At 41.4% G+C, this 24,159-nt stretch overlaps 1 protein-coding gene across 26 annotated transcripts in view; it reads right to left on the reverse strand.

The window, feature by feature from the left end:
• The window catches only part of PLCB1 (phospholipase C beta 1), an 807,198-nt gene that overhangs the window by 219,772 nt on the left and 563,267 nt on the right, over nucleotides 1-24,159 (reverse strand). For all 26 annotated transcript variants that reach the window (XR_008313428.1, XM_053284740.1, XM_053284741.1 and 23 more), the window contains one exon: nucleotides 942-1,088. Coding sequence is in view for 25 of the 26 variants with exons in the window: in XM_053284740.1 (XP_053140715.1) it covers nucleotides 942-1,088 (147 nt within the window). In the remaining variant the exon portion in view is untranslated. The remainder of the gene's footprint in view (nucleotides 1-941; nucleotides 1,089-24,159) is intronic.

Consider the following 24,159-nt stretch of genomic DNA (forward strand, 5'->3'; position numbering starts at 1 on the left):
GCTGGCCTCTAGGGCCTTGCAGGAGCCATTTGAGCATGTGCGGTGGCCATTCAAATATATATATATATATATATATATATATATATATATATATATATATATATATGGCTGCTGAAAACAAAATGGCCATCGTGCATGCTCAAATGCCCTCTGTGAGGCCTGGCATGGCCTAGGGCCTCACAGAGGCCATTTGAGCATGCACGGTGGCCATTTTGTTTTCAGCAGCCATTTTTTAAAAAAATTACTTTTAAAAAATTGTGTCCCCCTTCAAGTGGTGCCTGGGGCACATGCCCTGCCTGCCCTATCCTAGATATGCCCCTGGGTTTGGCTCGAGGGCAAGCTGAACCGAACCAGGCCCGGTGGGGCTCAAGGGTAAGCCATTGAACCAGCCCAGTTTGATGGTGAACCAGCTTGACCTGAAGCCAGTTCACAGATACCTGACCGGGAAGCACACAAACTGTAGTACCAATGCTCCTGACTGAGCTGAGAAGCACTGAGAAATATGTTTCCATGCATCCAGCAGCAAGAAACTTCTAGGATTTATGTTAGGCATTTACAGCACTGTCACCACTTTTTAAAGCTCATTTTGGGAGAGGAGGGTCTAGTGACAGGTTAGTTCTGCAGTGGGGAATTGCCTGAGGCCCAAGTTGAGTAAAATTAGTTAATTTTAGCCTGAGTTGCTAAGCTCAAACTAACAAACTTGAATGAAGTCCATTGACTTCTAATGGAGGCTGCTATTCACTCGTGCTGAATAAAGGGCAACAATCCTGACGACAACAATAAATACATAGATATTACAAGTTGCCTATCCTGCAAGATTCCTGCATTCCATCAGCTCACCTGCCTCCCAACCTTTCTCTGGTATGCATATTTTTCAATGCTATTACAGTACATTATCTATTAAAAGTCAACACGCTAATCAGTTCTTTTTCATACTGCACCTGTGAGGTAGGTGTTGTGCGAGGAATTGATAAAATAGTGTGACAGAGGCTGGCTCATATCTTCATTCAAATCCAGTTTTTCAGGTGGAACCACTCCATTTTCCCCTCCACTCAAATATCGCATAAATCCATCCACTGATATCTGCCCTGGGAGACAAGAAATTCAAGCAACACATACTTTAGTTCCAGCTACTCCACTAGCAATGCACAGGCACATTTGAGCCTATTTCTGGAGTGCAACATGATAAACTTTTAATATTTTTTTAACCATAGCCTTGATGCTATGGTTCCTTGAACAATTAACCATTAAGTGACTGAGAACCGTAGCAGAACAAAGAGATAGAGGCAAACATCCAGACTAAGTTACTCAATCGCACTACTCTAAAGGACAATGTAATTGCAATAGGACTTCTGTCAAGTAATTTGGTGAGGATTATCAGCCGGTATGTTTTCTCTCTGTGACCAACAGAGACGTTTTTCAGCAGTAGGGAGACTGGCCAAGAAAATCCTCACTCTGGCATATTGCAGAATTGAACACCTGGTTTTCCTCAAGCAAAAAGGTCAAGCAGGCAAACTAATAACACCACATGGATAAGCAGGGCAAAGGGTGTATAACCGGCACAGGATTGACAAGAACTGAAGAGCTGCAGTGAGGAGACTGAACAGGGAGTGTAAGGAGAAAGAGAAAAAGACTTTCTTGGAGAAGGACTATATCAATGGATGCATATGAGAACAAATAGGATGTGCCGAGTTTTAGGGAAGTTCTGGAAGAATCCAGGAAGGGTGTTTGCATGGCTACACATCTGCATAGAAAGGAGAGCTGGGGGGAACGGTGTGAAAGGAATTTTAGAGGAATTCACTAGGGTCAAACCATGTTTGGAAGAAATGACTACACTCACAAAACAATGGCTGTTATAGACAGGCTAAAGTTCCAGCCGGCTGGAAGGATTCATGGAAAAGTTTCCCAACACTTGTGCATATGATATGATAATAGGATAATTGATCATGTACATAATATTACAGAAACAAAGTATCCCGACAATCATCTGTATTTTCCAAACCTATTTAGAGGTATGTGTATTGGTGCAACTTGTTCAAGTACTATAACAGTCATATCGCCAATTGGCACCATGCTTGGGTACTTCCAAAGTTTACAGTTAGCTCTCTCATTTAAGTACTACATTTGAACTGTCTGAGGGCAGGTCATCTGCTAGGGAAGTTTTCTGATCGATTTCCAGGCTCTTCTTGAAAGACAACAGAAATGTTCCTGGACAACACATGACCTGCCAGCCGCAGGTCACAACAAGCCCTGCCAGTCGCAGCTCAGGCCTGCTGCACTGTAATGATTGCAGCAATATCTACTGATTATGATGCTCAGTGACAATGCTGCAATCCTCCTGCTCTCAATATGCTCATGTTATTAACAAAACGGCTTCTGTGAACTTCAATTGGTTTCTTGCAAAGCATTTAGTCAACAGTCCAAAAAAGGACTTTTCTTGATTATGCAAGGGGCGGGGAAAGCAAGTTTCAAGATCAGTGTCCCCTAAATCTGCCTGATTTTAATCTGAAGTAGTCTTGGTTTTTATTACCATCATTCCAGACTGAACTTGCACTGCTAGTCAACTGAGTCTTATTTCTTCAAGGGATTCATTATTCTACTACATTTTCTTCCTTTCTTGATATGTGTCACCAGGGCTTATTTAAAAGTTTCATTTCATAAGTTCAAAAAATCACTGTGAAATGTTCATAGTAAGACATACAGAAAGCTCCTTATTCGATTTGCTTGTAAAAAAAAATCTTGCTTTGGAAGTCACTTCAGAGATTCCGAGGAGGTAGTCCATTTCCTCCATAGTTTTAGCATAGTGTGCAACTGTGCTTTGGTTTGGCCCTTTGCTTCAGATGCAAAGCTTTGGTAATTTCAACTCTTTGCCTCAGGGTCGAAGGCAAGGCCACTAGGCAGCTTTGTTTTTGCATTTCTTAGGTGTGACTTGCTCTTATCATGTAAATGTAAAGACTGATGTCAGCGCTCTGCACTGGATTTTCCAGGAAACTTCACTGAAAACTAGCATTTAAAAAACTCGGAAATAATAAACTGGGATGAGCTGAAATCCAGCAGGAAAACCCCGATTTGTGTTTGGGGTGCTTCCAAAGACATCAGACTGATCTTGGGGTGGGGGGATCCAGCTGTAGTGAGAACACACAGCCTGCCTCCCGGAGGAGATTCGGGGTAAAGCCCCTGTGTGGGAAAGCTCCAGGGGACACAAATAATACTTCCTTCCAACTTATTTTCACTGTCCATTGACCTTGGCTACATTAGAAATCTTGTTTTAGCCAGGCTCTTCAATCACAGGGTTTATCAGATCCTGAAATTCTCTAGAGTGTGTTGTTTTTCCCCGTTGATAAAACATGAAAGTTTGGGCATTATGTATTGGTTCTTCCAACAAACACCACTTGTGGAATGGGCAACAGCACTGGGAACTATAGCCAAGGGTGGGACCAGGGGTGAATCATTGGGGGCCTTAGCTGATGCTGGAGAAGGTAGTGTAGTCGGGAGTTGGAGATTCTGACGTTTAAAATCTGTTCTCTAAAAGATCCGTTATATTATGTTCTATGAAATACAAGCTTGATTTCTTGGAGAGGGCATTTAGAAAGCAGATTATTTATAATACTTAATGCTCATCTTTATTCCTTACATTTCTAAAAAAATTAATCTCAAAATGTGCTAGCTACCATTTACTAAATGCCCAAGTGAAAACAAAACATTCACCCTAATGACTAGAGAACTGTACTGAAATTGCTTCAAGTAAGCACTGGAGGCTTCATCACCTCTCAGAGAAGATACTTTGAAGAGTTTTTAAAAATGGTTTCTTGGGTGATTAAAGGAGAACCTATTGGCTAATCTTTATTCCTTTAGATAACTTTAACTCCACAAATTTAATCAGGTTGCTTTCAAGCTCAAGTGTTGAGGAGATTAACTTCCTTCCTTCCACTGCTTCTAGTAAGCACTGGAGACCGTATTATATTTTGAACAAGGAATGACAAAAATGTTTTCTATCAAAATTGAAGAAAATACAATTGCCTATATTTCCTGTCCTCCTTTACAAAGTATATAAAGGAACCTTCCCAACGAAACGCTCAAAATTTGTCAAAAACTATATGGCAGTTTGGTACATTATTACACCATTATTAACTTTAATAGTTTTGGAAAATGTTTTAAAGGGCTTGTATCTATGCTTCCCCACATAGAACAATGATGTTTTAGAAAACAAATATTAAATTAATGGTGGTTTTAAGCTGATCTAAGTGAATATTTATGAAAGTGTTTTCTGCTGTAGGAGTTGTTACACATCTGATCATTTATCTGTAAAGTCTTTCTATTCTTGAAATTTCTTTGTAATCATTTTTATATAAAATTGATAATTTTATATTTTAAATGCAGGGTCATTTTTAATTATTGATAATTTTATTTTCATGATATTCCCAACTGAAGAGCATATTAGGTGAAAATACATAATTATCTATTTTCTATCAAAGACACTGGACACCTTCTTTTTGGAAAATATCTTACAGTTCAGAAGCTACACAAACAGAGGAAGGAAGCTCTTATCTAATGATGATTCACCTTCACACAATCAAGCAACTTAGCTAAGTCTTACTAGTTGACTCCACCCAGGAGGCAGTGTGAACTGTATCAGTTCTGGATGCATATCATGAGCGGGGAAAGCTGGTGCACACAGACCTTTAAATATTTAATGTTATGACATGTTCCTTCGGGGGGGGGAGGGAATAGAAACATAGACTATCCTTACAATTAAGGCCTCTAAAATGCTTTTCTAGGACAACATACATTTCATTTGATAGACTACACTAATATAACCCCTGCTAACTTGGCAAAGAGGCAACTTTTAACATGGTGATTCTCTTTATTTAGCAGGGGGAGAGTAACAGGCCCTATCCACCCCCAGCACAGTACCTCCAGTGACTGTTGCTGGTGTCTATCATATTTCTTTTTAGATTGTGAGCCCTTTGGGGACAGGGTTCCATCTTATTTGTTTGTTATTTCTCTGTGTAAACCGCCCTGAGCCATTTTTGGAAGGGCAGTATAGAAATTGAATAAATAAATAAATAAATAATTTTTTAAAAGCATGCCAGGGGTCTTTTGAGAAGCCCTTTTGTCAAGTCCTACTTGCTGTCAAACAACTTCCATCTTATCAGTGGCTAGAGCCAAGAAGAAATTGTAATGAAATACTTCTCGATCGCTAACTCCTATTATTACACACTAATAAAAATGTATATGTACTAACAATCTAAACAGAACAAACCAATATCAACATAGAATAAATACTTCTCTTTGTAAAACTATGAACATGCTGCTAGTTTTGCTATCGATCCAAGAGATTTATTTTTGACTTTCTTTTATCACACACAGAGCACAAGAGAACAAGCCACTTGCTGTGTTGCACAATATGCTGACGGATTACTCTGACCTGCTCGACTGATATGCATGTTTGTACTTAAAACACACAGTAGCAGCTGAGCTTATTTTAAGAGGATGTCAAAATTTTGAATAACATGGGCCGCAGTTCCTTTTTTAAGTGTGGAGAGAATGTATTTTTAAAAATGTAAAGGCAGGTGGTATTTATCTGTTGTACAACAAGCCCCAAAATAGCATACTGAGCTTCAATCAACATTTAGTTTTTAAAAGGGGGAGAGGATCTCGATAAACAGACTGCAGAAAGATCTTGGGTTGTCTAGTCCCGCTTGGTTCTTAGCTAGGATCAATTATTTCAACTATCCTGAACTGCTTTGTTTTTTTGATGATTGTTTAAGGGAGTCTTCATTAATATGCAACTTCTTTGATGCTAAAGCAAAAAACAAACAAACCCACAAACCCACAAATTTCAGTCTGAATTTCCCTCTTTTTTCTCCCCCACCCCATTAAGAATGTCTCACTGATAAAATGGCAAAGGAATTTTAAAACAAATTAATAGGGACTTCATTTATACCTAAGAGCAAGTGTCATGGTCACTGTATATTCCATGATACCAAAACCTAATATGAATGATCTGCTCGATCACGCTAAGACACAACAAACTGAAATAACAATTTTTCTTACAGATATTTCCACCAGCAGTCATTTTCAGCGTAACTAGCCCCATTAACTAATACCTTTAGTAGGAACCTTCCTAGCCTACTCAAATGCATTTCAGTAGCATCACACAGATTATCTCATCAGAAGAAAGTTTTTATTTCCTCTCATGCTTCAGCTCTCAGCTAGTAAAGTTTTATTTCCCTGCTTCAGGAAATTGCATTTTTCAGGACAAATTCCACTACATAGTCAAGATGTTTCCATAGGGCTGAAGAAAGCAGTATGACTGACGCATCACTGCCCATGGCATACACACTAATCCCACTATTATCTCTGGAAAACAGGATGTGAAGGTTTTCGTAGCACTTCAAACATACACAAGTTATATTTTGCTAGGCATGGCACTTGCACTATATAAATGTATGCATACATCAGCAGCAAAAATGCGTCAAACTATTTTCAGCTAACTGTTTCCAATGTTGGAAGCCACAAGATACAACAAGAATGCTTAAAATTGGTACAGAGTTCAAAGTCTTATTGTCCTATTACAATTCTCATTACAGTTCTGTGTTACAGGACTGTAATGGGAACTGTAATAGGACAATGTTTGTAAATAATCAGTAATATTATCCCAATACAGCAGATGGAGGACTAAATCTGAGAGATACAGGCTTTCCTAAGGCAATGAGTTCATGGCAGAGGTGAGATTCCAGTGCATGATTTCAGAATTGCAGCTTAGTCTTGTAATCATCACTACCTTACCTTAGCCTTAATTCTGTTATGTTCTTTTAGAACTCCGATTCACACCTCGATACATACCTAACCTTTCTAGGGCCTCTCTCTCCAACATCATCCATCCTTCCTGGATCATAGTACCTACCATCTTTCTCACTAATTCCAACATGTCCCTTTCTGGATGCTAATCAGGTTGACTGCTTGGTTGGTCCTAACAAAAAAAGCAGTTGCTTCCAATATAAAGCTTAAAATAAGGATGTTTTAGTTAATACAATAAATATAATGGAATTATTATTTTTTCATTATTGCATTAATTAAATAAAAAGGAAGCAACATTTTGTTTTCCGCATTGCCACGTAGTTGTCTGTCCCAAATCTGAAATGGAAAACTATGTAGCAATTTAAGGCATGGGAGGGGGAGATGGAGAGAATGGGAAGAGCAAGGATTTTGACTGGCATCTTTGCTAGCCAAGTTGTACACAGAAGGACCCAGGTTCAATCCCCGGCATCTGCAGGTAAGGCTAGCTGTGACTCCTGCCTGGAACCCTGAAGGGCTGCTGCCAGTTGGTATAGGCAATACGGAGTTAGATGGTCCAGTGGTCTGACTTGGTAGAAGGCAGCTTCCTATGTTCCTATCTATGTGTATTCACCTATCCTGCTTCCTGTTCTTAATATTTCCCTCCCTATCACCTGATGTCTCTGAAGGTTAACGCTCCACTACTCTGAATCCATTTACCTGTCTTATGCCTTGGAGTGACTGATACATTCCCAAATCACTGGGACTTCATGTTGATGCTGTCTCCTTGAAGAAGAGAGGCAGGCCATTACATAAGAACATAAGAACAGCCTTGCTGGATCGGGCCCAAGGCCCATCTAGTCCAGCATCCTGTTTCACACAGTGGCCCACCAGATGCCACTGGAAGCCTACAGGCAGGAGTTGAGGGCATGCACTCTCTCCTGCTGTTTACTCATTGTGACCTCAGGCTGATGCTACCTGCCTGGAGAAAGACACACTGAACTTCATGTCTACAGTACATGTTGTTGACAACTTCCATGATAAAGGTACCCTTTGCATTCTTGACTAGATGGGTTTGTTTGTATGTTTAAACTTTCTTGTACTCTTCCACCTTTTCCAATGCCAATTTTACCTCTCCTCAGATGGGCGAGCAAAAAAGCAAGCATCATTGCTCACCAATGCATTTAGACACAGTACAATGATTGCCCTTGAACTTCTGCTAGCAATAATGTACCTTCTGCAAATGGGAAAAAGGGGAGAGGCATTTCTTTATTCCCCCCTTCCCTTTACAACTACTTATAATTGCTAAATAAATGTATCTGAGATCTGGGGCAGATTTGGGGAGGAGGCATGGGGACTGCAGAGGCAATGGGGAATCAGCAAAAATCATCCCTCTGCCCTTGTACCAGCAGAACCATTTCGTGGAAGCTCTTGTTGAGAGCCCAGCCAGCTTCTCTCTGTGCCCTCTACGAATGGGAGCCAATGAAGAATAAGCAGCTGCTATCTGGGGATGAGAAAGCATCAGACAACCAGCTTGATAAATGTGTATATTCCCATACAGAACAAGAACTTAATAGAATCTTTATTATGGTCAAAAACCAGCAAACTTAACAACATTAAACAACAAGCAAACTAACAATAAGCAGTAGGATAGCAGCAAACAATCAACAGTTCAAGAAAGATGAATTCATTTTAATTTATATTTTCTTTTATTTCTTTATATTTATATCCCACTCCTCCTCCAAGGTGCCCAGAGTACATGGTAACATAAGAACAGCCCTGCTGGATCAGGCCCCAGGCCCATCCAGTCCAGCATCCTGTTTCACACAGCGGCCCACCAGAAGCCACTAGAAGCCCACAGGCAGGAGCCGAGGGGATGCCCTCTCTCCCGCTGTTACTCCCCTGCAGCTGATATGTTTATAAACTGTTATGTTTATCCTTACAACAACCCTGTGATATAGGTTATCCGTGGGTGTTCTTTCTTTTCCAGGATTTGGGGCAGTAGGTCTATGGTGTATGTGTGTGTGGGGTGTGTGTGTGTGTATGTGTGTATTAGAGTCCTTCAGGGTAATAATGGTTGAAAATGGCAGAAATCAGGCGGGGAGTGCCCTACCATGCTGTGTGGCTCCCCAGCTGTCCAGCAATGTCCCCAAAATGCTGATATTTGCCTATTTTTCTATGAAAAATCACCAAGAGTGTTTTTTAAACACACACACAAATGAGCCACAAAATGGCTCCTTATTTCAAAATGGTGGCCGGAAATGAACCTGGATGTCATTTCCAGCCATCCCATAACCATGGATATGCAAAAATTAACCCTTTCTTTACCTCCCCCCTCCCGTGTATTCTAAGGTTGGGTGTCAAATGCCCAACTGTGGATACACAAAAATGCAATTGCTGGGAGCACATGTGCCGAGGTCCAACTGTACTCAAAAAATATATCTCTTGAAAGGCAAAATTGTGCTAATTGCTCTTCCATATCCATCACCCATTGTTTAAGCGCAAACTTAGCCTTCTCAAAGCCCATCGCTCTAAAAGCATCCTGAGAGAAGCCATGATAATACAATATCTGTAGGAGAGATCTTTTCCACTTTGTGTTAAAACCATTGATTAAAGTCAATGGTATTAATTCAACAGGTTAAAAAGGTAACTTTAACCAATAAGCAAAGATATTTAACAATAACCCTGTCTCCACCTTGGTTACACCAGCTTCCCGCTGGAAAACCACATTTGGTACACAGCATGCTACTTGGAAAATGTTTCCTAAAAATGTTGATTGCACAGCCTCTGATGAAGCAAAATTGCCATATGGACCAAGCTGTGCACCATACAAGAACTGTGCTCAGGCTTTAGCTAAAAATAGCTTCATTGCTGCTGCGATAAACAGTGCACCTCTAGTGTACTAAAACGATTGTATGGCAGATGCCGATTTTGGGGCATTTTGTGAAACATAATCCAAATGGGCACTCCACCCACCAGAGGCTTGAAAAACTATGCCCAAATATTTAAAGATTTTAATATGTTCAATTTCATGGCTGTTCAAATGCCAAGCAGGAGCGTAGGGGCCACTGGAAAAGTGGGGGGGGGGGACAATTGTCCCTAGGCCCACAGGGTCTGCCCTCCCAAGGTCCCTTGGCCAGTCCCTCTTGCTCTGCTCACCCTCTCTCCTGCTTGCTGGCCAGGTGAGCTATGCAGCCTGCAACCTGATACAACCCTTTCCAGCTCTCAGCTGTTTGGTGGTGGGTAAGCAGGGCTCCATGTAGGCCTCACTGAAGCCTAAAGCTCTGCAGGCAACAAGGAAGGAAGAAGGAATGAAGGAGGCAGAGTGGCCAATGCTGGCTGCCCTTGCCTACCACAGCTCTCTGCAGACCCTCTACCCAGCCCAGCCCGCTTAGTAATGGAGATAGAATGTAATTTCCATTTTGTGGTAATCCCCCCCCCCCGATATTTAGGGATCAGATTGCCATAGGGCTTTGATATGGGGCGGGGAGTTAGGGCAGATTGAGAAGATTCTGAATATTTAATTTGAAACAGATTTGAGAATTTGCTGGTTTTTAATATTTTTTTAATTTAAAAAAACTATTTAAAAAGTCCTATATGTGGCTTGTTTCAGGGCAGAACATTACACAAATATCTGGAACTGAAGCCCCCCACCCCCGCCACTTAGACCATCATTCCACCCCCATATAGAAGAATCCACCTTTTGCTTTAATAAAGAAGGGTAAAACACCCCACGTTTCTGCCCCAACCTTTTGATCACCTGGAATGATTTGGCATAGGGCTTTGCTATTGAGTGGAGATGTAGGGCAGGGTGGGAGAAATACGTATATTTAAATTGAAGTGGACTGGACAAATTGTTGGCTTTTAATATTTTTTGAATTAAAAAAAAAACAATTTAAAAGTCGTATAAGTTGTTTGTTTTATGGCAGAAAATTACAAACACTTCTGGATCCATCTATCCAGCTAGCTGTCTACACACACACACACACACACACACACACAATGTGCAAGTTGGTTTGCAACACAGAAGGTCAGAAGGTCTGAGTGAGAACTGTGAAGCATGTGTTGTGCTTTTATTTTTTCTTATTTAGAAATGCACTATATGTCCAAGCTGGTTGGACATGTCCAAAAACCTCACTCACACTATTTATGCTGTATGTCATCAATCAGTACAATTCTATAATTATATGAAATGTTGAGGAGGCCCTGTGCATGCTGATACACACCCAGCCCCGGATACCCTTATGGACAGCCCTGCTTCTGAGTACCTGCAGAGATTGGTTTTTGTCTCAGTACTGTGAGAGACTACAGTCAGCCCTCCTTCCACGCTGGGGATCATGGAGAATGACTTTTAGTCTGGAGAGCATAACTTTGGGAGTTCCTTGAGCCCCGGCATGTCTCATCAATCTTAAAATTTTACCAAGAAGAGGTGGATTCCTCATTCTCCCCCTCTCCCTTTCTCCTGAGGAATAGTGCTAATTCTTGTTCTTTTCTCTATTTCTTCCCACCTATCTTCCTTGCTTCCAGGCGCGAAGCCAGCTGAACAGCAGCCTGTGTCTAGCCCCGCCTACCCCCCGCCAGTGATGTCTAGTATACATGCTTTCCTTGCTAGTAAATCCTTTAGATTTCAGTGAAATGTACTTCCAACTAAATGTGGTTAGATTTGCCAACTTAGGCTGCAATTCTCCACATACTTACCTGGGACTTTTACACACAGCAGGCTTTACTGCGAAATCAAAGTTGTCCCCCAAACCCAAAGCAAACAGTGGATTTTTTTGCCCCGGATATAAATCGGGCTACACTCCAACAAGCAGTGAAAAACCCAAATTGTGTGTGAACTGCTCTCTGATAACTTGCAGGGACTTTGGGGTAAATCTGGCCAATATGTGAACACAACTCCTCCATTCCAGAGAAGATATGTGTTAAAGGGTTTTTAAAGCCCCATATGAAAAACTTCCTGGAAGCAAACTTTACAGAATTTGTTAGGATTTCTGAGAAAACATACATAGGCTCACACTATATGGTTGAAAGTCTCCTTTGTTAATCTGCAGTGAGGGGTCACTTTAAAATCTTGTCCCCAGGCCCACTCCAACCTTGCTACCCCCCTGCTGCCAAGTATGAACTAGGACGCTTAGCAAAAGTAAGGATCTTAGCCTTTGTGCAGTAGATCTATAAAGCTTCCTCTTGGCAGAATGAAGCAAGAGAACCTAATGCTTGTTTTAGGCCAACCAGGGTCATAGAGAACAATGGAAAATTAAAACTAGATTTAAAACAGAAACTAAATTTAAGTTAATAATAATAATAATAATAATAATAATAATAATAATATAGTAGAATAGTATAATAATAATAATAGATCCCCAGTGAGGCACTACCTTGGCGTAGATGTGGTGCTTGTGTGCTCTGAGAAAGGTGAGAGCTATGCCAGAGGTCCAGTCATACTGGACAGGTCTCACCAGAGGAGCCAGACAAAGAGTGCCTCTCCCATCAACAATATGGTGAGACGTAACTTTAATAAATCTATACCGGATCGGTCATCGACCGAGTCAACAAGGACCGCGCCAAGTGCTGGAGTCCCTGGACATCTGATGGCAAGTGGGCTACAGGACTCAGGATCTTCAGTTGAGCAACCAGGGCAAGAGACTGCAAGGTTACTGGAAGAAACATCGCTTAACCGGAAAAAATATATGAAAAATGCCAACAAGGAAATAATGATCTGCTATTACAAGTCTAGTCCAACTAGAAGAGGTTATTTAAAAAGAATGTACCAAATTTGGAAAGAGAAGCATCCAGATACAGAAATAACAGAACAAAGGCTAGCAGACCAGAGAAGATTCATAATAAGAAATAAAGTATTCACAGAAGTTGAGCTGGAAGAACTGCAAAGAGCAACACAGGCTCAAGATATGGAAGAAGAATTACCACCAACTGAAGAAGTTGCTCAGGCACAGGTGGAGGAGGTGTTGGAAACAGAGGATGCCACTGTTGCTGAACTGTTTCAAAATCAAAACCAGGCAACCTCCCCTTTGCTTTCACCTCAAAAATCCAAATGCCATTTAACAGAAAAGCAACAAGAACTAAAGCAAAAAATAACTGAGCACATGGTAAATCTGTGTGTAAAACCAAACAACCACCAGGGTTCAACTTCCAGCTCTAAAAACAGTTGCCAAAAAACAACTTGCTCCCGCATTAAAAGATGTCAATGCTGCATTTGCAGAAATAACAAGCAATAATTTGCAAGCAACAAACCAACTAATGTACAGTGCAGCAGCAACAACAACACAAGAGCTCGGATATAAGATCAGTGGACCTGTAAAAAAAGAAAGCAGTACATCACCTAAATGGAAGATTAGATTAGAAAATAAAATCTCCAGGCTTAGATCAGATGCTAGTAAATTGAAAGATAGGAAAGACAAGAAGCTGAAGAATGAAAACACCAAACAGTATCTGATCCAAAAATACCATCTAGATTCAAGGAAAATTAGAGAAGTCCTGCAAATAATAAAGCAGCAAATAACAGCAGTGTCAAAAGAAGATTAGCAGATACAAAGCCAGAATTATACAACACAGGCAGTATCTCCAATTCCAGTCGAATCAGAGGCATTTCTACCAAAACATAAAAGGAGAAACTGCAAGAAACGTAGAAACACCAAATAAAGAAGAAACAGTGCAATTCTGGAGGAAATTATGGGACAATTCAATAGATTATAATAAAAAAGCAGGCTTGATGAAAGAGGTCGAAAAATGTAACCAACAAATGCAAGATCTAATAATAACACCAGAATTAGTAAGTGAAAGAGCAAAAGAAAATTAAAAATTGGACTGCACCAGGTGACGATGAACTGCATGGCTTTTGGCTTAAAAACCTAACAAGCCTTCATAAACAACTATCAAAACAGTTCAATCACATTTTGCAAGGAGGTGTTATTGAACAATGGCTAACAACTGGGAAAACTCATCTCATCATGAAAGACCCTGCAAAAGGTGCAGTTCCAAGTAATTATAGACCAATAACCTGCCTGCCAACCATGTTCAAATTATTAACTGGAATAATAGCAGATGAAGTGATGCAACACTTATTAACTAACAAACAGCTTCCAGTTGAACAGAAAGGAAATTGCCTGAACACCAAAGGCACAAAAGACCAGCTGCTGATTGACAAAATGATTTTAGAAAATTGCAAGAGAAGAAAAACAAATCTAAGTGTTGCATGGATTGACTACAAGAAAGCCTTCGATTCATTGCCTCACACATGGATACTAAAATGTTTAGAAACAACTGGTGTCAGCAAAAACATTCAGATATTTATTTTAAAAAAGCAATGAGCATGTGGAGTACACAGTTAACAATCAATGGTGAGGCACTTGGACAGGTTAGCATTAGAAGAGGTATTTTCCAAGGGGACTCACTATCCCCTCTGTTGTTTGTAATCGCCATGACCCCACTTTCACAAATACTAAACAAAACAGGCCTCGGATACCAAACATCTAAAACATCAAGTAAAATCAACCATCTGCTGTACATGGACGATCTGAAGTTGTATGGAAAGTCCCAGTCAGAAATCGAATCACTGCTAAACACTGTCTGTATATTCAGTAGCGATATAGCAATGGAGTTTGGACTAGACAAGTGTGCTGCATTAATAATGAACAGAGGAAAAATAACAAAAACAGAAGGAATAGAACTGCCCAATGGAAGCAAGATCAAGAACCTGGAAGAGAAAGAACATTATAAATACTTGGGCATTCTCCAGGCTGATAACATCGCACACACTGAAGTTAAAAGAAAAATTGGAAGTGAATACATCAGGAGAGTTAGAAAAATCCTCAAGTCCAAACTCAACGGTGGGAACACCATACAAGCCATAAACACCTGGGCTATACTTGTTATCAGATACACTGCAGGAATAATAGACTGGACCCAGGCAGAGCTAGAGACGCTAGATCGTAAGACCAGGAAAATCATGACCATCAATCATGCTCTGCACCCCCGCAGTGAAGTAGATAGGCTATACCTCCCTCGCAGCTCCGGTGGAAGAGGAATGCTGCAAGTCCATCAAACAGTAGAGGAGGAGAAAAGAGGCCTTGAAGAATATATCAAGGACAGTGAAGAAGATGCACTTCAAATGGTCAATAATGAGAAACTATTCAACACCAATGAAAAAAAGCAGGCCTACAAGAAAGAACAAGTCAAGAACTGAGCAGAAAAATGGAAAAATAAGCCCCTGCATGGTCAATATTTGCACAATATAAGTGGAAAATCAGACATCACCAAGACCTGGCAATGGCTTAAGAATGGCAACTTAAAGAAACAGAGGGTTTAATACTGGCTGCACAAGAACAGGCACTAAGAGCAAATGCAATAAGAGCCAAAGTAGAAAAATCAACAACAAACAGCAAGTGCCGCCTTTTTAAAGAAGCAGATGAAACAGTGGACCACCTCATCAGCTGTTGTAAAAAGATCGCACAGACTGACTACAAACAAAGGCATGACAAGGTAGCAGGGATGATACACTGGAACATCTGCAAAAAATACAAGCTACCTGTAGCCAAAAATTGGTTGGACCATAAAATTGAAAAAGTTGAAGAAAATGAAGATGTAAAAATATTATGGGACTTCCGACTACAAAAAAAAACACATCTGCCACACAATACACCAGATATAACTGTAGTCGAGAAGAAAGAAAAACAAGTTAAAATAATCGACATAGCAATACCAGGGGATAGCAGAATAGAAGAAATAGAAAAAATCACAAAATACAAAGATCTACAAATGGAAATTGAAAGGCTGTGGCAGAAAAAGACCAAAAATAATCCCAGTGGTAATTGGCCCCCTGGGTGCAGTTCCAAAAGACCTTGAAGAGCACCTCAACACCATAGGGGCCACAGAAATCACCATCAGCCAATTACAAAAAGCAGCTTTACTGGGAACAGCCTATATTCTGCGACGATATCTATAACAACAGCAACAACATTGACAATAAAGTTCAGCCATCCCAGGTCCTTGGGAAGAACTTGATGTCTGGATAAAACAAACCAGTCAATAACACTTGTCTGACTGTGTTAATAAATAATAATAATAGAAATGAATACTAAACTGAAACTAAAATGTTAACTCTTGCACACAGCCTAAAGTATCTAAGTTCAATAGGAATCAAGGTAAAAGAGAAATGTAATGATTATGTTCAAGCAGCAGGAGTCTTACCAAGGCAACAATCAAATTGACAATACAACCAGGTGAAAAAGTTTGATACAACTGTGTGCATTAAGCGCTGAAACAGCAGCAGCAGCTTTTCCCCTTCTGACCTAAGTCTAGTTTTTGGAAAGAGGCAATCATACATCTGGCAGGAAGGGGCAAAGCCTCTCAGCACGCGCACACACACACACACACACACACACACACACACACGAGTACTCAGCATCAAGACAGAAAAATCCAGTCTTAATCCCTGCCCTTTCAAAACACAACCAGTAATAAAAACAAATCTCAGCATTAAGGCAAATAAAGGAATACTTCTCAGTTATTGTTTCATTACCTTCATATCCTGAAAGCCTATTACTACATCACTACTGCACTTCATTTTGTACTTTGGATTTATCACCTTGATCCATTTAATTAACAAATATAAAAGGACTTCTTCAGCTTCTAAGCAATTGCTAAAGGAGACTTGCTTCATAAAGCATTGGGAGGATTGAATATGGTCCCCACGCCTGTCAACATCCCTCTTTTCCACAGGCTCAGTGTTTGTTAGAGGCAGACAGAACTAAACCTGGGGACAGTTCTTCTCCATAATGTAGAATTCTGGGCATTGAAGGGGTCTAAATCACGCAAAGGAGGTGTCTCTGCTTCAGCTCTGCCCCTTTCAGACAAATGCTGTACCCAGGGAAACAGGGGGTCATGGCCACAGAGCACGTTGGCCCTATGGGTTATGGCAGGCAACCATGGTCTCATGTGCCATCTACCTGGGTAGAACATGCCTGGGTTTAGAACATCTGATGTGGTCTACTGTTTCGGCTGTTGCTTATCATTTCCCCCCACATTGCTCCAACAGCACTTTAGGAAATCTGGGGCTTATTTGTGACACTTACACGGTTTTCTCTTAGCAAGTGGAAAGTCATGATTTGTGGCATCCCACAAATCTAGTGATGGGATAGACGGGCAGGAGAAAAGTGCATTGAATCAATTAATTATTTATTTTCTGATTTTGTGCCGAGAAAGGAAGCTCCCAAGAAGCCAGCTGCTGCTATCATCACCATCTGGTTGAACTACTGAGGGCAGTAGCAAAGGGAAGATTACTTTCCTTTCCTTTCCCCCTTCTCAGGTGAACAAGCCCTAAAAGAAACAAACCCAGATAATCTAGGGATGCAATTCTCATCAACAAATGCACATGGTAGAACTTGTCACACTCTAGGGTAGTCAGCATGTCATAACAGATGATCTTAATCCTGAAGATTTTACATTCAAGCTGTAACTCACAGACATCAAATGATGGCCTCAATGGAGTGGCTTTTTCTTCACATTACTTTTACCCCAGTACAAGTGATTGTGTGAACAGTAGAGATTTCATCTCCATTGTGGCAAAGTGGACAGAGTGCAGCAAGTATTGGCCTAGGCGTGGCTCAAAAGAGAGAAATTCCATCTCCCGGCTGGCATTGTTTATAGATGGGACTGCAGGCTTATGTATGTCTGATTATGAAAAGCAGCCATTCCAAGGTGCCAAATCCAAGCTTCTAGTAGCTTTCGCCCTTTTCAGGCTAATGGCTCATGTGCTTATAAGCATCTAGTAGACTGTTATGAGAAGACACTAAACTTTCTTTGCAATGGGCTCTGTCTCTTGCAAAATATGTTCCCATCAATGCTCTGGGTACAAATGAAGCTTGACTTGAGGGATGTGGTTTGTGTCAGATGCTATATTTAAAATGAAAATAGTACTGCATTATTAAGGTGTCTTCAGACTGGAAAAGCAGGGCTTTCCCTGCTTTGTACTTGCTTCTACTACTATGAGCTGTTGCCTAGGAGACAAACACATCAAATTTTCAAAGACCACAATGCACATGGTTTTTTATGCTCTTTAGTAAACATGGGTTTAAAGTCATAAGACTAGACTACATTAAAAACTCAGTATTTATCATCGGGGAAGATGGTGGTCAAATGAAGACTAAGATATTATCACTACGGTTTGTGTACGTTTGTCCACCAATGTGGAGGGGGGGGGGAAATACACACAAGCCTCCAAGTATAATACATATAATTTATGCTTAGAGGTTTTGAGAATCAAGTACTTTCATCCACCAATGTTTAGAAAATCCAAAATCTTTCTTCACATACACATATTCAATTCTACTAAAACATTCAAGTCCCACGAGAACACTGGTGAACATTTGCCAACCATCATTTCTCCCAAATGTGGGGCTCACATTCATGGTATACTGGAAAAAGCTGCAAACTTATCCAAACTAATATTCAATACGGTTTGCACTGGCCAATGCAAAATGTGATGAAAATATATTGTGGGGGAGGGGAGAAACAGGGATAAGGGAAGCTGGACTGTCATACAACAAACATTATTACTATATTTCAACTATAAATGTGGTCACACTTGTTATTGGCAAGCTTAATTTCAATAACAAAAAGGTAAATACATACCAAAATTTTTGGGGTGAACTAACTCCAGATCTGAATTGATCTTGAAAATTAGCCACACCTCCCTTCCCACAGCTGATGTCATCTTCTTTCCTTTGATGTTCTCTTTCTCCCCAGTATTATTATTTCAAATTACTATTGCTGATATGGGGCTAGAGACAAAATATTTTGATCACATGTCCCAGCAGATGTAATTTGTTCATTAACATTTTCATTGGGTTTATCTGAATGCTAGGGTTTTTGATTTTTCTAAGTGAATTGAAAGGGGATTGGTGTATGGGCTGGTGTTATCATGAAACTCCTCAAATAGCCTTACAGAGGAGAGTGATTGGGAGAGAGAGTCTGTGTTAACATATTATCTATCTATATATTTAATTCTCTAAGGCATACCCATGGCTAATCCCGTGCATGGCAGCTCTCACGAGAGTTTGTGAATAAAAGCATCTGATTGGGCAGTAGGGATTGCATATGCAGATAGGGAGGAGGAGCCTGTGAGAGCAGAAGCACCATGGTGATTGAGCAGTGGGGATTTCATATGCAGATAAGGAGGAGGAGCCTGTGATGGTTAAGGTCAGTTGGAATGCAACTGTTTCTGGTTGGAAGATGTTCTTGATTGTAGAGGAGAGGAATCTATCTATATATAAGAGGATAGTGTGCAGGGGTCTGCAAAGAGAGGGATTGTGAGGGAGGAAAGAGCACCTTCAGGAGAAGGAGGCTGCTGTTGTGTGAATTAGATGAGGAAACAAGATTAACAAGGTCTGTTAACTGAGGAAAGGAGAGAGAGGGAGAGAGAGAGAGAGAGAAAATAAAGGAGGGACGGAGGGAAAGACAAAGGGGAAGAGCGAGTGGAGAAGAGAGAAAAGGAAGGGAGGGGAAGAGAGAAAGAGAGAAAAAAAGGAAGCGTGAGGGATGGGCCTGAGCTTGTCAGTGGCTTGAGGGGAATGAATGGCCATGGTGGTGCCTACTGGCAGCAAGGAAGGGCCCAGTCAACCACTTGGGGCTACCAAGTCAACCACTGCTGCTCTTTGGGCCATTGGCAGAGGCAGGCAGGCAGGCAAGGGATGGGTCTGGGCCTGTCAGCGGCCTGAGGGGAACGAGCAACCATGGCGGTGGCGGCAGCAAGGAAGAGCCTGGTCAACTGCCGCTGCTGCTCCTGTGTGGAGGAGCAGGAGTGGGGCTCAGGTGAGGAGGTCTCTGGGGATAGGAGGCTGCAGCTTGGCCAACAGGTCCCAGCAACACTGCAGCCACGACCAAGAGGCGTGAGGGGGATGGAAGCAACTGGATGGAAGAGAGGGAACCGGAGTACGAATCAGGTGAGGGTGGAGAGATCTCTGAGGTGAGGGGGGCTGTGGCAGGGGGTGAGGGGAGCAATCAAGTACTAGCGCACAGATGCTCTGCGTGGGTTAAGCTAGTATCTATTATATCCCCACAAAAATAACACTATCTGCTATAAGATGGAGGAGGACTGGTTCTGGCTATATATGGATTACCTTTTGGAGCATCTTTTCCTTGGAAGCTGAAATTGGGCACACACACTAGGCTTATGCCACATGAACTAACTGTGCTCAGAAAAATCATGCATACCTTCTTTTGATTTTCCTACTTTTTGAACTGACAGTCCTTAGAAGTGTTACTGTTTAATTCCTAAACATGTGAGCCCTATGAGAGTACATACAGTGTCCTGGCTGGTTGATTTTCTTCCTTGCCCTTTTTTTGACAATCAATTACACTTTTAACAATAATCACAGTTCATATTACAAATCAACGCGGAAAAACAAGCTGTATACATTATGCTATACAAATTTACTCCAAACATATTATACAATACACAGAAGAGCTGAGATGCTAGTAAGATCTCTGACTGCTGAATGAGAGGCAACAGGATTGTAACTGCTTCTTCTTATTAGATGCATAAATGACAGTTTGCATTAGTCTTATTGACTTCCATCTGTGTTTTCTTTTAAAAACTTGGATCATTAAAAGAAAATTCAGTAAAACAAAATCTCAAATATAGGAGGAAAACATCCGTCTACCTAAGAAAGTGTTAGACTTCAGAGAAGAAATCTCTGGAATGCACACAATTATATTGGGTGGGGAATAAGAAGAGGCTGTGGCCACATGCTCCACAAGCAAATTTAGTTCACTATCATCAAGTCTGTCTGAATGCCCTATAAATAACATGACATTCTTTAGCTGAACTTCCCAAATGAACAATAAACCATTGGCCTTCTTGATCTGAAAAACATTTTGTGCTCACATGTTAATACGGATTTCTTGCATTCAGTGTGACCCAGAGGTGCCTATCAGTGAGGACAGGAGGGGTTGTGCCCCCACCCCACTCCCAAACAAACAAAAACAAGCAAGCTACCAGATAAACAATACAGTACAAGCAGCCAGAAAATCCTCCAACTCATGGAGCTTCCTCCATTCCCTTCTCCTTGCCTTTTGCTGCTTCCTTCCTTGGTCTTATTGGCTGGAACAGCCTGCTAATCAAGCTGTTCCAGCCAGTCTGTTTCCTAGAGGGCGCTGGCCTGTCATTGGCCAGGAACTAAAAAAAAAGGTAGAAAATACAGCCCCTGAAGCCACCCGGAAGTGTATTTTTTACCCAATTTTTAGTTACTGCAGTGGTCAGTGCCAGTCCCTGCCCCTCTTTTTCTGCTCCCTGCTTTCTTTGCCTTTGGGCCCCTGCCCTCTTTCTCTCTCCATGCCCCATTTCTACATTTTGGCCCCTGCCTTCTCTTCCGCTCCCACCCTTTCTGCCTTTGGTTGCTGCTTTCTGCTATCTGCTGCCTCCCCACTTTTGGGTTTCTTCCTCTCCCGCCCCCACTTTCTGCTTCCCACTGTTTCTGATTTATTCATTTTGCCCCTGCTTTTCTGCCTCCTTCCCTGCTTCCCTCCATGTCAGTAGGCTTTTCTCTCACCAGCATGGAGGAAAGCATGTTGGGGAAGGAAGCTCCTACCCTGGTGAGTGGGCTCTCCTCTGCCCCACTAGCCCTACTGCTCAACAGCTGCCACAGGCTAAGTAAGCTACAGCTTTGGACCTCATGTTATGAGGGGTCTCTGATTTTTTTTTTAAGACTAAATTTCAAGTTTTACATGTATTTTCATTTAAATATATTTCTAATGCAATTAGGCTTATTGCAAGATAACTGGCTATGTTAATTATTAGGTTTTTGTTACATCTTTGCCAAGTAAAAATAAAGCTTTATTATTTCTATTTGCATTGTCCTTTTCAGAGGCAAAGCTGCCAGTGTTCAAAGGTGTCCTTGCTCACCTCCCCGCTTCTGCCACCTGCTGCCAATATTACTACGCTTCCTGTTGCTCTTCATCACTGCCCCTTTTGATCCTGTCTCGATTGCATCATACGTCCATCGCTCCAGTCCCACCCACCCCCACTGCTTGCCATCTGGCTAACGACCAGCCTGGGAGCAGGATCCGAATGGAGGGCGCAGTATCACCTGGACGCAGACACAGGGTGCATACACACCCTCCATTCCCATCAGCTCAGGTGCCGCTGGGAAGCAGGGAGGCCCCATTCCTTTACTCTTTGGGAGGAACAGAATGGGACCTCCCTGCTGTCCAGTGTGCCCCAAGCCAGAAGAGTGGGCAGTGGCGGATGGCAGCCTGAAAAAGCAGTGAGGGCTGGGCCACTGCTACCGGCAGTAAAAGGTAAACACAGTAAGAGAGGGCTTTAAACACAGGCTGCCTCCTCCCTAGCTATCACATCAAGAGGAAATTAAAATGTTGTATACTAATAACTATATATTTAATTCTCTAAGGCATACCTGTGGCTAATCCCATGCGTGGCAGCTCTTGTGAGAGTTTGGAGAGCTGCCGGATAGCCACGGGATGAATGGGAGGAAGGAAAATGGCGGCTGCGGTCGGCCAGAAAGTGAGTTGGTGGGTGGCAAGAAATGGGGGGGGGGACGGAGGGGCGGGAGAAGAAGCCGGCACCTGGTCGGCCAGAAAACAGTGGGTGGGCCAGCCTGCTAGAAATGGGGGGGGGCATGGCGGGAGAAGAAGCTGGTGCCTGGCCGGCCAGAAAGCAGAGGGCAGGTCAGCCACCCAGAAATGGGGGGGGGGGAGGGAGAAGACAGCGGTGGGTGGGCCGGCTGGAGGCACAGATGTTCTGTGCCCGGCCCAGCTAATTTTAATATAAGAGTCATAAAATCATGATTGGTAGCTGAAAAACTGTCTAAGTGTTTTAAATATAATAAATCCAAGTCAATTAGAAAATAGGTCAATAAAATTTGTAAATGGTAATCATGTGCCTTGGGACAATGTGCAGAATTGTTGCCTCCTCTCATGGAGCAGCTCAATTAAAAAAAAAATTGAGTCACCAAGGCCTGATTCTCATTGGTCTTTCAACAAAATGTAAATTAACAGGAGCTGAGCTAAATTTCCAGGAAATGATGATTCTTGTATTGGAAGCTGCATATTTGAAAGGGGCGAGTCTGGACACAAAGCATTGCTCCCTGGAAACTCTAGAAAGCTGAAGCTTCTTTTAGTAGTTAACCCACAGGGATAAAGTTTGGGAAAACTCCTTGATCTACCTGAAAAAACCCACAGGCCTCTATATTACTTACTTACTAATATAAAACCTTCCTCAACCTGTAGGACTAACACTTCAGCTTCCATACCCAGTCCTTTGAGATCAGAGTTTTCCCAAAAATTTTCTCAGGACAACCTTTTATTTTTAAATATAAATATAAATGTGTGTGTGTGTCAAAGGGCGTGGGGATGGCACATACTGTTATTTGACACACAAAATTGTGTCTTTGTGAACTTGGATGAAAAAACAGTTTTAAAAATAAAGTTTTAAGTAGCTGCTAGAAAACCAATAAAAAAAGGAGCAAAATAATTTGGATCACGTAAACTTCCTGTGCAGTTTTGTTTTCCTTTTCCAAAGTGTTCGAAAAAAGAAACAAAACTGCATAAGACATTTTTATTTGGTTTTAAAATTAAGTTGTTCTGGCTCAGTCAATCTTGAGAGTTACAAACATGAAGCAATATAACCTGGAATCAGCCTTGTTGGTAACTCCAAAATTGGCTGGTCACCACTGAAGAGCCTTTTTGTCTCCCATGCCTCTAGGTTGCAATGGCATGGCCACTTTGAAAAGCAGGGTAGCTCGGAAAATACTGGAATGAAAATGAAACAGAAGTCTGCATAAAGACAATATTATCTTAAGACTCCAGGCTGTGCTAATGATCATCTGAACCAAACAGAAGACTATATTTGGGCAGAATGTCCTGCTGTACAATCAACACTGCTAGAAATTTCCCAAGGAGAATCCTTCCCAAATATGACAGGATGGGCATCCATTCATCAAGTTCACTTTGCAAAAACATCTTATCAGCATACAGAAGATGGTGCTATTGCCACCACTGACATTATCAAGCAACACTTACGTTTGCTCCAGTGAGATGGCTTTTATATGGCTTTTTCATTTCAGACATTTCAAATACAGGAAAATAATTATTTTTTTGATTATTATATTTACATGGTCTGAATCATCTGCCCGATGCAGTGAAAAACAACAGGAGAAATGAACCCATCCCCCTTCGAATAAGTCATAAAAAATGTGTTTCAATATTAACTTAAATTTTAATTACTCATCAAATCTTGAGTCAGCCAGTTGGAAATGTGATTAAATTTGAAGCAATGTGTGCTTCAGCATATATTTGTGCACTCTAATTTGTTCATTGCTGGAAACCAGAAACAGAATACTGAAGAAA

Source organism: Hemicordylus capensis, chromosome 1 (genome assembly GCF_027244095.1).
Source record: "Hemicordylus capensis ecotype Gifberg chromosome 1, rHemCap1.1.pri, whole genome shotgun sequence".
Taxonomy (NCBI): domain Eukaryota; kingdom Metazoa; phylum Chordata; class Lepidosauria; order Squamata; family Cordylidae; genus Hemicordylus; species Hemicordylus capensis.